Source organism: Oncorhynchus gorbuscha, linkage group LG04 (assembly GCF_021184085.1).
Source record: "Oncorhynchus gorbuscha isolate QuinsamMale2020 ecotype Even-year linkage group LG04, OgorEven_v1.0, whole genome shotgun sequence".
Classification (NCBI taxonomy): domain Eukaryota; kingdom Metazoa; phylum Chordata; class Actinopteri; order Salmoniformes; family Salmonidae; genus Oncorhynchus; species Oncorhynchus gorbuscha.
In genome coordinates this window covers 78,660,871-78,675,311 of record NC_060176.1, presented here as the reverse complement: position 1 = coordinate 78,675,311, position 14,441 = coordinate 78,660,871, and the positions used below count along the sequence as shown (strand labels likewise).

The 14,441-nt window shown below is 42.9% G+C and overlaps 1 protein-coding gene and 2 long non-coding RNA genes across 5 annotated transcripts; 2 read left to right on the top strand and 1 right to left on the bottom strand.

The window, feature by feature from the left end:
• The first annotated feature begins 1,564 nt into the window (after positions 1–1,564).
• On the top strand, positions 1,565–3,120 carry LOC124034688. Its single transcript, XR_006838614.1, has 4 exons — positions 1,565–1,776; positions 2,162–2,213; positions 2,306–2,427; positions 2,723–3,120. It is a non-coding gene; the product is annotated as an uncharacterized LOC124034688 (long non-coding RNA).
• On the bottom strand, positions 2,274–10,740 carry LOC124034687. 3 transcript variants are annotated; one of them, XR_006838613.1, is made up of 4 exons: positions 9,560–10,740; positions 9,055–9,407; positions 3,679–3,768; positions 2,274–2,408 (listed from the first exon to the last, which is right to left on the bottom strand). It is a non-coding gene; the product is annotated as an uncharacterized LOC124034687 (long non-coding RNA). The 3 variants fall into 3 exon arrangements; XR_006838611.1 differs by having other exon boundaries at positions 2,274–3,768; XR_006838612.1 differs by lacking the exon at positions 3,679–3,768.
• LOC124034685 (chemotaxis regulatory protein ChePep-like) lies at positions 6,848–10,168 on the top strand. The gene is made up of 3 exons (XM_046348163.1): positions 6,848–7,068; positions 8,861–9,428; positions 9,582–10,168. The coding sequence occupies exons 1-3, from the start codon at positions 6,849–6,851 to the stop codon at positions 9,604–9,606; spliced, it is 813 nt and encodes a 270-aa protein (XP_046204119.1). The 5' UTR covers position 6,848; the 3' UTR covers positions 9,607–10,168.
• Positions 10,741–14,441: the final 3,701 nt, after the last annotated feature.

Sequence of the window (14,441 nt, the reverse complement as noted above, 5' to 3'; positions counted from 1 at the left end):
GTGATGAGAGGAGGTTTACTGGACACACAGGGAGAAACTACAGTCTGAATCACACCCGTGATGAGAGGAGGTTTACTGGACACACAGGGAGAAACTACAGTCTGAATCACACCCATGATGAGAGGAGGTTTACTGGACACACAGGGAGAAACTACAGTCTGAATCACACCCATGATGAGAGGAGGTTTACTGGACACACAGAGAGAAACTACAGTCTGATGATGATGACTACCTTTAAGGCTTAAGGGTTTGGTTATCTTTAGTGTTTAGGTTCGGGTCCGTTTTAAGTTTTGGTCAGACGGGCTGTCAATGGGATGTTGGTCAGAAAAGTCCATTTAGTCTTTCCCTTCTCAAACCTGTCCTCCCCCTAACCAGCTCATATCATGTATTCCACCACCAGCACACCTGATTCACTCATCAGAGGTTTGGATGATGAGTTGACCAGTGGAACAAAGTGGACTGGATCTAGGTGAACTATGTGGAGAGTCTTCCAGGGACACTACAGTACAGACTGAGAAGCTAATAACAGTGTAGTTTACTCAACTCATTCAAACTATCATGAATATTGTTTAGAGAGAAGATCTGCACAAGGGCATAAAGTTTAAGATATAGCAAGAGAGGACAATATGGTGCAAGGTAGCCAAAGTGGAATCAAAAGTCATAGGGCTAATCATCAATCAAATATGAAATATAAAACCCAAATATAATATACATATAAAGACAACATGTCCTCTACATGTGTTATAGAATAGCTCCCTTCTCACATCCCAGGTCATGTTTGGAGGGGAATGTGACAACTCAACGGGCTATGCCCATCTCCCCAATAGCCTACAGACAACTTTCCTGAGTGCAATGTCATTAATGTGACCGATATGTACAGTATAATAAGCATAGTGAAGAAGGAAAAGATCCCACCTCTGACGCACAGCAGAGACATCACTGCTGAGATTTCCTCTGGAGCAAGAGTCCCTCAAGAATTTAAAAACAGTCATTGCGTTTCAATGAATGTCCTCCCCAAACGCTTGTTGCATCGTGAACTATCCTCCCAGTCCCTTGGGTTTTCAGCGGATGGATGATGCGCCGCTGCCATTTACTTGGATGAGAAGTTGGACGAACGCTCCTCCAGCTCACGATACGAAATGGTGGAGAACTACAGTGTGGTGATGTGTCGTTCACGAACGAACGGCTCTTTTTGAACGGATATTTTTGTTGAACCTCGGGAACCGAATTGCATCGGTGAAAGAGCCATTCATCTGGCTGTATGATTTGCATACTGCTACAACTGCTTGTTGAGCTCAGAACAACGTTTTTCTGTAGATAAATAGTGGGGAGAGAGTTGTGATTGTATGTTTGTTTGTACAGTTATGGCTGTAATGTTATTATTTTGTATTGTCACTAAACACCCACATTTGTATTTGTGTGGGAAATGTTTGTAGGCTATGGTTGCTGTTTGTATTTCATTTAACTTTAGGCCATTAAAGACAAATCACACAACATAGAATTCCAAATAACCTTAGGCAAAAATACACGAAATTAAAGTCAAGTGAAAATAGTTATAAATGTCTTTATCAATTATGAGTAGCTAAACATTATCGACTTTTGGACACTGATGCGCAGGAGAACCCCAAGCTGTCAATCAAGCAGGCGCGGTGAACGGATTATGACGCTCAAGCGTTCCAAATGACGCAACAATACAGCTCCAGAACACAGAAAGTTAATGCCGAAGATATCATTCGGTTCCACACTAAAACTGAGGTTTGACACGTGTGATTTGAGGTGAGTCAAATATTTACAAAAGTTTACAATACATTAACCATCCGCTTCGTTATTTCTGTTGCTATCAATCACTCCATCTGTATCTACTCTTCTGTCTGTCTGTCGGACTATCTGAATTGTCTGTGTACTGTCTAGCCAGCATATGCCAGAAAGGTTCTTTCACATAGGCTCATATTCACAAAGTCTCATAGAAGGAGTGCTGATCAATAATCAGTTTGGTCTTTTAAATTAAACTGAATACGTTTTGATGGACAGGAGGCGACCTGATCCTAGATCAGCACTCCTACCCTGAAACACTTTGTGAACACAATCCAGGTGTACTGTGATTATGAAGTTGTGATGAGGTATTATTATATTAGTTGTGCTGATGCATGATGGGTTGTAGGCTAGAGCTTGAGGACTCAACTCTGAAGACTGTTTCTGAATTCACTGACCTGGTGAGTAAATGTTGTGTACAATGGCACCATCTAGTGACAGAAACATAGAAACACACATTGTTGCTGAACGAAGGCATCTCTTTATTTTCCAGAAATAAAACTTGTAGACCTTTCCTGCAGTCTCTGAGGAGATGGACAGCTCTTCTTCTTCTGGACGATCTCCGTCTCCTACTGGGACTGTCTTCTTACCCCCTCCTATCATATGGAACAGTCTGTAAGTCATTCATCACATAACCTAGCTCTGGTCCAGGGCATTATGTGCGGCTTGCTGAAGGAAGGCTCAGTGTCTGCAAGCTGTACGTAACGCCCTGGACCAGAGCTACACATTACCCACCTCTGGCCATCATGGACAGTCAACTCATCACATTCACATATTGTAAGTCACAGTTGTGTGATTTGTGTTATTAAAGACAGTTAAATTGAGCAGAAGTTGAATTATTATTGTAATATTGTAGTAAATTGTCTGAGTTCACTTCCTAAATAATGTGTTGACATTCCTTTGCTCCCAGCTACAAGCAGGCAGAGATGGAGGTTCACTTCCTGAGAGAAGAGAAGAAGACCTATACAGAGAAGGAAGCCCACATGCTTGAGTTGATGGGGAAGGATCGAACGATCCGAAACCAGAAGAAGGAGATGGACAGACTTCAAGTGTGTCTCTGGGAGGAGGAAAAGAAGAAGAGGAATGGTGGAACGGAGAAAGACAAGATCATTGAAGAATTACAGTCTGAGACAGACCATCTCCGAGCCCTTTTAAAAGATGAAAGGAGGAGAAGAAGAGTTGAAAGGGGTTTAATGAAAGAGTGGAAGGCTGAGATCCTGAGACTGAGGGAGGCAGAGAGCCAGAGGGAGGCAGAGAGCCAGAGGGGAGGCAGAGAGCCAGAGAGAGGCAGAGAGACAGGGAGAAGCAGAGAGACAGAGAGAAGCAGAGAGACAGAGAGAAGCAGAGAGACAGAGGGAGGGAGAGAGAGAGAGGGAGGCAGAGAGACAGAGGGAGGCAGAGAGACAGAGAGAAGCAGAGAGACAGAGAGAAGCAGAGAGAGCCACAGAAGCAATGGAGAACCAGAGAAAACTGCAGGAGATCCACAGACTCAAACAACTGCTGGATCTACTGATGGTGGACCTACAACTGGCCCACGTAAGACATGTCATTGTTATTATTAAAAGGCAGTGTATATTTACCCAGCTGAAAATGAATAGTGGCAGACAGCGGTACGCTAACCTAATGTTAACTTTTATTCCTTTCCTGTCTCATAATTTCTCATAATTTTTTGTCTCATAATTTTTACAAACCATGTCAATACATTAATTGACAATGAATTGTCCAGATGAATTGATCAACATGACCCTGCTATTGATGTTGTCCAGTGTTTGATTCAATTACCTAGCTCTAGGTTGTATTTCTGTGTATCATTCTCTGCAAATCCTTTGAAAGTATGTCTTGGTAATAGATTATCACTAATTTTACCTTTTAAAATGAAGCAAGAGATTGAGAGATTGAGGCTATGGCAGAAAGTCATGGAGGAGCAGCGACCAAGACTGGCCTGGAACCACAAACCTATTGAAACAGGAAGAGAGAGGGAACGAGAGAGAGAAAGGGAGATGGAAAGGGAGAGAAAAGCAGAATTGGAAAGACAAGAAATGAAGAAGAAAGTGGAACAAGCAGAAGAAACGATAAAAGCGTTAGAACGAGAGATTGAGAGATTGAAAGAGATTGAGAAGGAAATCATATTGGAAAGAGAAAGAGACATGCGTATTGCAGAGAATGAGAAAGTTAAACTGGTTAACGAAAAGGTAAAAGAGTTAGAGAGAGAGGTTGAGAGACTGAAAGAAGATATGACAACAAAAGAGATTCAATACAAAATCAAATTTGAAAGAGCGAAAGAAGCGTTTAGAAGACAGAATGAGAGAGTGAAACAGGTTAACCAAAATGTACTAGTGTTAGACAGAGAGGTTGTGAGAATGAAAGAAGAGATTAGATTGAAAGACGAGACTGAACCAGAGAGAACATTTGATAGAGACAGAGAGAGAGAAAATGATTGGAGACGAAGTGAAGAGGAGATGAAAAATAGAGTGGAGAGAGAGATGGAGATGGAGACGGCCCTCATCAATGACAAAAAGACGTCTGAATTGGAGGAAGTCTTCAAGAGAATCAAGGAACAGCAGATAGAATTAGAAAATATGGAAACAGACAAATATAAATGGAAACAGAACCAAATGGACATGGAGGAGAAGATGGAGGGTGAGCACAACAAACAGAAAGAGGTAGAAAGAAAGAGAATGGAGAAAATACCAAAACAGAGACAAGAAGAAGATGAGAAGAAGAAGGAGATGGAGAGAGAAGAAGAAGAGGAGAGACGCAAACAGAAGCACATAGAGATGGAAGAGGAAGAAAGAGAGAGGGAGAAAGAGAGACAGAGACAGATCAGAAGACAGAGAATGGAGAAGAGACAGAAAATTATTGAAAGAGAAGAAGAGAGACAGAGAGAGATTGAAAGAGAGATTGAAGAACAAAGATGTAAACAGAAGCAAATAGAGATGGAAGAGGAAGAACGAGAGAGGGAGAAAGAGAGACAGAGAGAGATTGAAAGAGAGATTGAAGAACAAAGATGTAAACAGAAGCAAATAGAGATGGAAGAGGAAGAACGAGAGAGGGAGAAAGAGAGACAGAGAGAGATTGAAAGAGAGAATGAAGAAGAACTATTTGAACAGAAGCAAAAAGAGATGGAAGAGGACGAACGAGAGAGGGAGAAAGAGAGACAGAAAGAGATTGAAAGAGAGAATGAAGAAGAACTATTTGAACAGAAGCAAAAAGAGATGGAAGAGGACGAACGAGAGAGGGAGAAAGAGAGACAGAGAGAGATCAAAAGAAAGAGAATGGAGAAGAGACAGAAAATTATGGAAAGAGAAGAAGAGAGACAGAAAGAGATTGAAGAAGAAAGATGTAAACAGAAGCAAGTAGAGATGGAAGAGGAAGAACGAGAGAGGGAGAAAGAGAGACAGAAAGAGATTGAAAGAGAGAATGAAGAAGAACTATTTGAACAGAAGCAAAAAGAGATGGAAGAGGAAGAACGAGAAGAAGAGAGACAGAGAGAGATCAAAAGAGAGAATGATGAAGAAATATGTAAACAGAAGCAAAAAGAGATGAAAGAGGAAGAAAGAGAGAGGGAGAAAGAGAGACGGAGAGAGATCAAAAGAATGGAAAAGAGACAAAAACATATCAAAGAGAGAAAAGAGAGACAGAGAAGAAGAGAAACAGAAAGAGATTGAAAGAAGAAAATGAAGAACAACTATTTGAACAGAAGCAAAAGAGATGGAAGAGGAAGAACGAGACGGAGAGAGATCAAAAGAAAGATAATGGAAAAGAGACAAAAACATATCGGAGGAGAAGAAGAGAGACAGAAAGAGATTGAAAGAGAGCATGAAGAAGAAATATGTAAACAGAAGCAAATAGAGATGGAAGAGGAAGAACGAGAGAGGGAGAAAGAGAGACAGAGAGAGATTGAAAGAGAGAATGAAGAACAACTATTTAAACAGAAGCAAATAGAGATGGAAGAGGAAGAACGAGAGAAGGAGAAAGAGAGACAGAGAGAGATTGAAAGAGAGAATGAAGAACAACTATTTAAACAGAAGCAAATAGAGATGGAAGAGGAAGAACGAGAGAAGGAGAAAGAGAGACAGAGAGAGATTGAAAGAGAGAATGAAGAACAACTATTTAAACAGAAGCAAATAGAGATGGAAGAGGAAGAACGAGAAGAAGAGAGACAGCGAGCGATCGGAGAGAAAGAGAGACAGAGAGAGATGGGAGAGAAAGAAAGACGACAACAACAAGAGGAGAGAAAGATAATGTTTGGGAGAGATCAAGAAGAAGAAAATATATGGAAACAGAATCAAATTGACATGGAGAAGGAGGGAAGAGAGGGGGAGAACAAGAGACAGAGAGAGATAGAAGAGATACACAGACGACAACAACAAGAGGAGAGACAGAAACAAAAGGAGAAGGAGAAAGAAAGGGAGAAAGACAATGACAATCAGAGAGAGATGGAATTAAAAGATCAGCAACAGAAAGAGATGGAGAAAGAAAAGATGATTATGAGAGAAAGGGAGGAAGCAGGAAGAAGAAAGGAGGGGCAGAAAAATATTTTGGGGGAAATTGAGGGACAGAATGAACTGGAGATAGAACAGGAGAGAGAGATGGAAGAAAAGCAGGAAGTGATTAAGGAAGCAGAGGAAGAGTACAGGGAAAGAGAAGAGAGAGGAAAGGAAGTAAGCATGAAGAAACATGTAGTAGTTAATGTTAAAGCAAAAGCACGGGAAGTCTTCAATAGGCGTAAAGAGAGGAGGTTAGAAGTGTTGAAGGGGGAACGAGAACACATAGAAAGAGGACAACAAATCAGGAGGGAGAAGGAGGAAAGACGGCTGGAGATGGAAAGAAAACAGGAGAGGGCAAGACAACAAGAGGAGCAGGATAAAAACGAGAGATTGAAATTGCTAGACAGAAAGAAATGTCGAGAGTAAGAGAGGAGGAGAGGCAGAGAGAGGAAGAGAGAGAGGAGCAGAGAAAGAAAGCCATTAAATGCCATTTATCTTTAATTAGAGAGAGAGAAAAATAATAGAGGCAAAAAAAAGAGAGAGGAGATGGTGGAAGAGGAAAGAAGGGAGATCCTTGAGTACAAGAGGGGTGAGTTAGAGGAGGAGGAGAAGGAAGATGACAAGGAGGACATTCTCCCACCTGATAAAAGTATCAGAAGGAGAGCTGTGGGCTGGGTGAATAAAACATGGGAGAAGAGGAACCTCAGAAAGATAGAGAGAACCTGTCAGAGAGAGGCTGAGGAGGGCCATAAGATCGTCCACATAGGTAAGACCTGTTTTCCCTCTACTTATGACATCATCCTCTGTAGTCTCCTCTACACACATAAGTTCCACACCAGTCATCATGTTGCATCATTGTTTCAATATAAAACTACTGTCCAAAATGGTCAAGCTGATCTGGTATCAACTTAAATGTAATGTACACAGGGAATTTAGAATGGAAAACTCAACTGGATCTCAATGACATTTACATTTAAGTCATTTAGCAGACGCTCTTATCCAGAGCGACTTACAAATTGGTGCATTCACCTTATGACATCCAGTGGAACAGTCACTTTACAATAGTGCATCTAAATTTTAAAGGGGGGGGGTGAGAAGGATTACTTTATCCTATCCTAGGTATTCCTTAAAGAGGTGGGGTTTCAGGTGTCTCCGGAAGGTGGTGATTGACTCCGCTGTCCTGGCGTCGTGAGGGAGTTTGTTCCACCATTGGGGGGGCCAGAGCAGCGAACAGTTTTGACTGGGCTGAGCGGGAACTGTACTTCCTCAGTGGTAGGGAGGCGAGCAGGCCAGAGGTGGATGAACGCAGTGCCCTTGTTTGGGTGTAGGGCCTGATCAGAGCCTGGAGGTACTGAGGTGCCGTTCCCCTCACAGCTCCGTAGGCAAGCACCATGGTCTTGTAGCGGATGCGAGCTTCAACTGGAAGCCAGTGGAGAGAGCGGAGGAGCGGGGTGACGTGAGAGAACTTGGGAAGGTTGAACACCAGACGGGCTGCGGCGTTCTGGATGAGTTGTAGGGGTTTAATGGCACAGGCAGGGAGCCCAGCCAACAGCGAGTTGCAGTAATCCAGACGGGAGATGACAAGTGCCTGGATTAGGACCTGCGCCGCTTCCTGTGTGAGGCAGGGTCGTACTCTGCGGATGTTGTAGAGCATGAACCTACAGGAACGGGCCACCGCCTTGATGTTAGTTGAGAACGACAGGGTGTTGTCCAGGATCACGCCAAGGTTCTTAGCGCTCTGGGAGGAGGACACAATGGAGTTGTCAACCGTGATGGCGAGATCATGGAACGGGCAGTCCTTCCCCGGGAGGAAGAGCAGCTCCGTCTTGCCGAGGTTCAGCTTGAGGTGGTGATCCGTCATCCACACTGATATGTCTGCCAGACATGCAGAGATGCGATTCGCCACCTGGTCATCAGAAGGGGGGTGCACTACTTTAGACCCTGGTCTAAAGTAGTGCATCATAGCCTTTTGAGGCCCTAAGAAACATTTTGTTCAGGTTTTTGACCACATTTCCTCCAAATCTACACTTTGCAACGGGGCGTAGAGAACATGTTGCATTTTTTAAGCAAGTTTGCTGCAATTCTACACATTTTCCCATGGGGTGGAGAGAAGAATTAGCAGTTTTAAAGCTAATTTCCTTCAATTCTACACATTTTGCCATGACTTATGGCATGTTAAGATAATATCTGAATGAAATTGACTAACAAAATTAATGGGGACTCACTGTAGTTCAAGGCCCCTGGGTAATTTGAGGGGGGGGGGTCAGGGGGCCCCTAGTTGCCATGGGGCCCTAAGCAATCGCATGTGCCTAGGGCCGGCCCTGCACTTTACAAAGAAGGTGCCATTTGGCACTCATGTTAAACTTTGGGTCAGGTCAATTTGGGATGAGAATTATTTAAATTTATTGACAAATTCCGTGCCTTGCTCAAATGAGAAGAGTAAAGAATCGTTGAGATCCAACTGGGTTTTCTATTCTTAATTCCTTGTGTCCATTACATTTAAATTGACACCAGATCCACTAAGTTGAATGAGAACTCTACTTCTTCTCCCCTTCCAGTCATCCCTGGACCCATAAGGCTAACCATGACCCGGGCAGAGAGAGAGAGGGAGAAGAGGAAGGAGCTGCTGAAGGCTGAGGAGAGAAGGAAGAAGATGGAGGATTTCAATAAGCAGTGGAGAGAGCGGTCCCTGCTTAAAAAACACACTCATCAACAACTGAAGGAGGAGAGGGAGAAGATGAAGGAAATGTACCTGGAGCAGATTAATCTGGAGGCTGATGAGCAAATCCAGAAGTTCAGCACCCAGTACATCACCCGGTGTCCAACCACCCAACACAGCCACGACTACAACCAAGGTCAGGAATTGCCGGGGTGGGCGACAGGCCAACAAGTAAGCCAAGAGCCTGTTGCATCTGGAGATGGCCAGCAAGAGGGGCCAAGGAGGCAACAGGCATGGGCAGAGAACCAGGAGGAGAGTTCAGAGAACAGGCAGGAGGGGCCAGAGAACCATCAGGGGGGGCCAGACAGCCAGCAGCTAGAAGCTCCAGAAGAGGCTGACACATCAGAGCCAATCTCCAACACAAAGACAAAGAAAAAGCCAAGCATCTGGAAGAAAATTAGGATGAGGTAATGAATGTTTAAACATCTATTCATGTTTTACACTGTTAATATACATGTCATCACTTTAAAAAGTGCCATTATCCAAATGTGAGGGTTTAGTGTACATGCAACACACATGTAAATATATAGATACTTACCTGTCTCTGTGATGTCTTACAGCATTCCTGACGTGCTGTCTGCCTAGAGCTGGAACTCAATGAAGCCACAGTTCCACTGAGGTTACGTTGGTAATTAAAAGTGTCGCCCAATAATTCCTCCTCCTCTTTAAGTCATCGAGCCACATTTCCTCCTCAAAACATTATAGTCTCCTCAAGCCAGCAAGTATCCTCATTATCAGGCAACAAACCATTGAAGGTCAGTGACCCTCCTCCCAAGAACAGAGACTCTCATCTGTATCCTAGTTAAATTCATCTCTGCTTACCACCTCTACAGTCCTAGAAAATATCCCAAAAATGGAAATGGTTTCAACAGAAGTCCTCCCCTCAGACCAGTGGCTCCACAGACCAGAGTTTCTCATCTTTATTCTAGTTGAATGCAACTCTGATCATTTCCACCACTTCTCCTGTTAAGGGGAGGTGCTGAAAAGGAGGTCTGGGAGGAGGTCTGCAGGTAGCCTGGACCGGACCGGTAGCAGCTAAGTTGCTGGCTCCATCCCCGGGCAGAGCTGCTCAAGTCAGGCCAGTGATGTTTGATGATGTCATTTTTGTTAGCAAAGTTTTATTCTTTAATAAAAGCATTTAGTAAAAAAACAATATTGTTGTTACGGTGTGGATTGTTTTGTTATTTATTAGAATTGAAACATCCAGTAGTCATGGTAGATGTTAGACTTTCAATGAGACACCTAACATTCCATCAGTTTGATACAATGTGTGACATGTTATATTAGAGAGGAGTCCTCTATACACATCTATTTTAGACCATAGGAGAAATATCAGATTGAAATAGCTTCTCTAAGAGTCTGAGGAGAGAGCAACAGTAGACGCATCGTTAGCTCTCCCACCTCCAGTTCAGTACTCGGGTCATTCCACCAATTGAGTACCTTTTGGGGAGTGTAACTTTTATTTCACCTAATTATAATATTCTGTCATAAATAGCACATGTTCAACTTAATATAAAACATGTTTTCCCATCTCAAAAGTAACAAATACATACTATAGCAAGTGCCTATTAAGTGCCAAATAAAGTGACAGGGTTGACTGTAACAGAGTTGACTATTTCATCTAGAATCAACCATAGATCCCCATGTGACAGGGGGAATGTAATGCAAGCTTACCAAACACATGTAAATAGTTTAAACATTTCTAGACTGTCTATCTATAGGTAACTTTTGAAGTGAACATGGGCCATTCTTACAGTATTCTCCCTGTACACCAAGTCATAACTGCATATAATCAGACAGTGAAAGCACTTACAATATTTGATGATTACATTTCTCTAAAATGGGCTATAGTCTACCAGTGCATCATCAAGTCAGAGCAGTAGGCTAAGTTATGAGAGGGGAAAGGGACAACATTATTAGGGTGAGGCACATGGGCTACTAACAGCTTACTACACAACATACACTTAGTATTACTTTCTTAGCTACAGTATACACATCTCCCTGGCATATTACATCATTTATAGAGCAGCAGTCAATACAGTGTTGGACTCACCTTGTTGTGCTGTGCTCACTTGAACAGGAAGGTGTAGCGGTGGTTTGGCATCAAAGTCTGTCATTCTCTGGATTTATGGTGCTTTCAAGACATCTGGATAAGGCAGTTAACCTACTGTTCCTAGGTAGTTGTTGTAAATAAGAATTTGTTCTTAACTGACTGAACTAGTTAAATAAATAAAAAACAAATAAATGTAATATTCTAAATCAGCTGATGATAGTGAATAAGTTAAACCCCTTGTTTTTACCATTTGGTGTCATATTCACTTTTTGGAGGTGAAATGTAGCTAAAAATGTGCCATTCTCTGTTCAGGGGGTTAAGGAACCGTCTTAAAACTGCATCACATACAATAAGGATGCAGTCGATGATGTAGAGTACAGTATATACATATGCATATGAGATGAATAATGTAGGGTAAGTAACATTATATAAGGTAGCATTGTTTAAAGTGGCTAGTGATATATTTACATAATTTCCCATCAATTCCCATTATTAAAGTGGCTGGAGTTGGGTCAGTGTCAATGACAGTGTGTTGGCAGCAGCCACTCAATGTTAGTGGTGGCTGTTTAACAGTCTGATGGCCTTGAGATAGAAGCTGTTTTTCAGTCTCTCGGTCCCAGCTTTGATGCACCTGTACTGACCTCGCCTTCTGGATGATAGCGGGGTGAACAGGCAGTGGTTCGGGTGGTTGATGTCCTTGATGATCTTTATGGCCTTCCTGTAACATCGGGTGGTGTAGGTGTCCTGGAGGGCAGGTAGTTTGCCCCCGGTGATGCGTTGTGCAGTCCTCACTACCCTCTGGAGAGCCTTACGGTTGAGGGCGGAGCAGTTGCCGTACCAGGCGGTGATACAGCCCGCCAGGATGCTCTCGATTGTGCATCTGTAGAAGTTTGTGAGTGCTTTTGGTGACAAGCCGAATTTCTTCAGCCTCCTGAGGTTGAAGAGGCGCTGCTGCGCCTTCTTCACGATGCTGTCAGTGTGAGTGGACCAATTCAGTTTGTCTGTGATGTGTATGCCGAGGAACTTAAAACTAGCTACCCTCTCCACTACTGTTCCTTCGATGTGGATAGGGGGGTGTTCCCTCTGCTGTTTCCTGAAGTCCACAATCATCTCCTTAGTTTAGTGAGTCCTCCAGATCAGAGGCATTAGGGATGACCAGGGATGTTCTCTTGATAAGTGTGTGAATATGAATATTTTCCTGTCCTACTAAGCATTCAAAATATAACGAGTATTTTTTAGATGTTTCGGGAAAATGTAAGGAGTAAAAGGTACATCATTTTCTTCAGGAATGTAGTGTAGTAAAAGTAAAAGTTGTAAAAAATATAAATAGTGAAGTAAAGTACAGATACCACAAAAAAGTACTTAAGTAGTACTTGAAAGTATTTTACTTTTCCCCTTTCTCTGTTTCTCATCTCTCGTCCTCATTTTTCATCGCTGTTTCTGAGCATGTGCTTTGCAGAACTTTATTTTTCAGATTGGTGTGAAACACCATGGCATTTTGCATCTAGGATTTTTCGATCACAGCCTTGCTTTCAATATTTTGGAGAAATGTAATGCCACAGAATGATTGTAATACAATACACCACAGATCCACTCTGAAGCACTCTGAACCGCAGAGTGAACTGCAGAGTGAACCGCAGAGTGAACCGCAGAGTGAACTGCAGAGTGAACCGCAGAGTGAAAATCAGAGTGAACTGCAGAGTGAACCGCAGAGTGAAAATCAGAGTGAACTGCAGAGTGAACCGCAGAGTGAAAATCAGAGTGAACTGCAGAGTGAACCGCAGAGTGAAAATCAGAGTGAACTGCAGAGTGAAAATCAGAGTGAACTGCAGAGTGAACCGCAGAGTGAACTGCAGAGTGAACCGCAGAGTGAAAATCAGAGTGAACTGCAGAGTGAACTGCAGAGTGAACTGCAGAGTGAACCGCAGAGTGAACTGCAGAGTGAACCGCAGAGTGAAAATCAGAGTGAACCGCAGAGTGAAAATCAGAGTGAACTGCAGAGTGAACCGCAGAGTGAACTGCAGAGTGAACCGCAGAGTGAACTGCAGAGTGAACCGCAGAGTGAAAATCAGAGTGAACTGCAGAGTGAACCGCAGAGTGAAAATCAGAGTGAACTGCAGAGTGAACCGCAGAGTGAAAATCAGAGTGAAAATCAGAGTGAAAATCAGAGTGAAAATCAGAGTGAACTGCAGACTGAAAATCAGAGTGAAAATCAGAGTGAACCGCAGACTGAACGGTAGAGTGAAGTTGTTACTCTTGTTACCAGTACATGTTCTGGAGGAGGACTTTCATGACATTCTCTCTCTCTCTCTCTCTCTCTCTCTCTCTCTCTCTCTCTCTCTCTCTCTCTCTCTCTCTCTCTCTCTCTCTCTCTCTCTCTCTCCTCTCTCCTCTCTCTCCTCTCTCTCTCTCTCTCTCTCTCTCAATAATACACGTGCTGCTGTTCTTTTGCCTGGTCGAATAACTAGAAGAGAATGAAAGAGTTGTTTTCGTAGACTGTCTGCACTGGTCCTCTGTTAGTTGGCCACTAGATGGAGCTATAGGCTCTCACTTTTTCAACCTTCTGCCTGCCAGGCGTTCAACTCACTGTCAAACAAACTTTTCATCGTTCTTCTGTCCTTCATTATTTACATTTGCAGTTTCTCTGATTGCTCAGGCACCATCTTTGAAACTATAGGCTCTTTTGGCAAAACTCTACACTCTAACCACAAAACCTTACACCAAAACAGCTAAATGTTATACATCTCTTGCAAAAACAAAATAATATATGCCATTTAGCAGACGCTTTTATCCAAAGCGACTTACAGTCATGTGTGCATACATTCTACGTATGGGTGGTCCCGGGGATTGAACCCACTTCCCTGGCGTTACAAGCGCCATGCTCTACCAACTGAGCTACAGGACCACAACAAACAATTCTTTCAAAACTCTTCAAACTCTTAATTTTACAGTAGACACAAACCATCGTTTGAGTAAACCCACAAAGCACCAACCCCTCACTGATAGTATAAACGAAAAACACTTGTGGCTTTTGCTTTTTCCGCGTGCAGGGCATAGCAGTTTGCAATAAGGTTTTGTCACACATGTAATAAACACATATACACACAGGTATCCACATGTGTAAAGTATGAATGTGTAATCTGAACAAAACACTCTATCAATACAAATAAAACGTGTTGTCTCGACGAAGGCAACGCGGACGGTATCGCTGGAGTGCCGTATCCAGGCTTGGCAATGACCCCTGGGGAAAAAAAGCCTCCTCCATTGCCTGTAGAAAGGGGGTATGTCTTGGTGGGGCTGGCGATCATACACCATCCAACGCTATGCAGAGAAGAATAGGATTCAACAACGGAGAGTATGGGAGGGA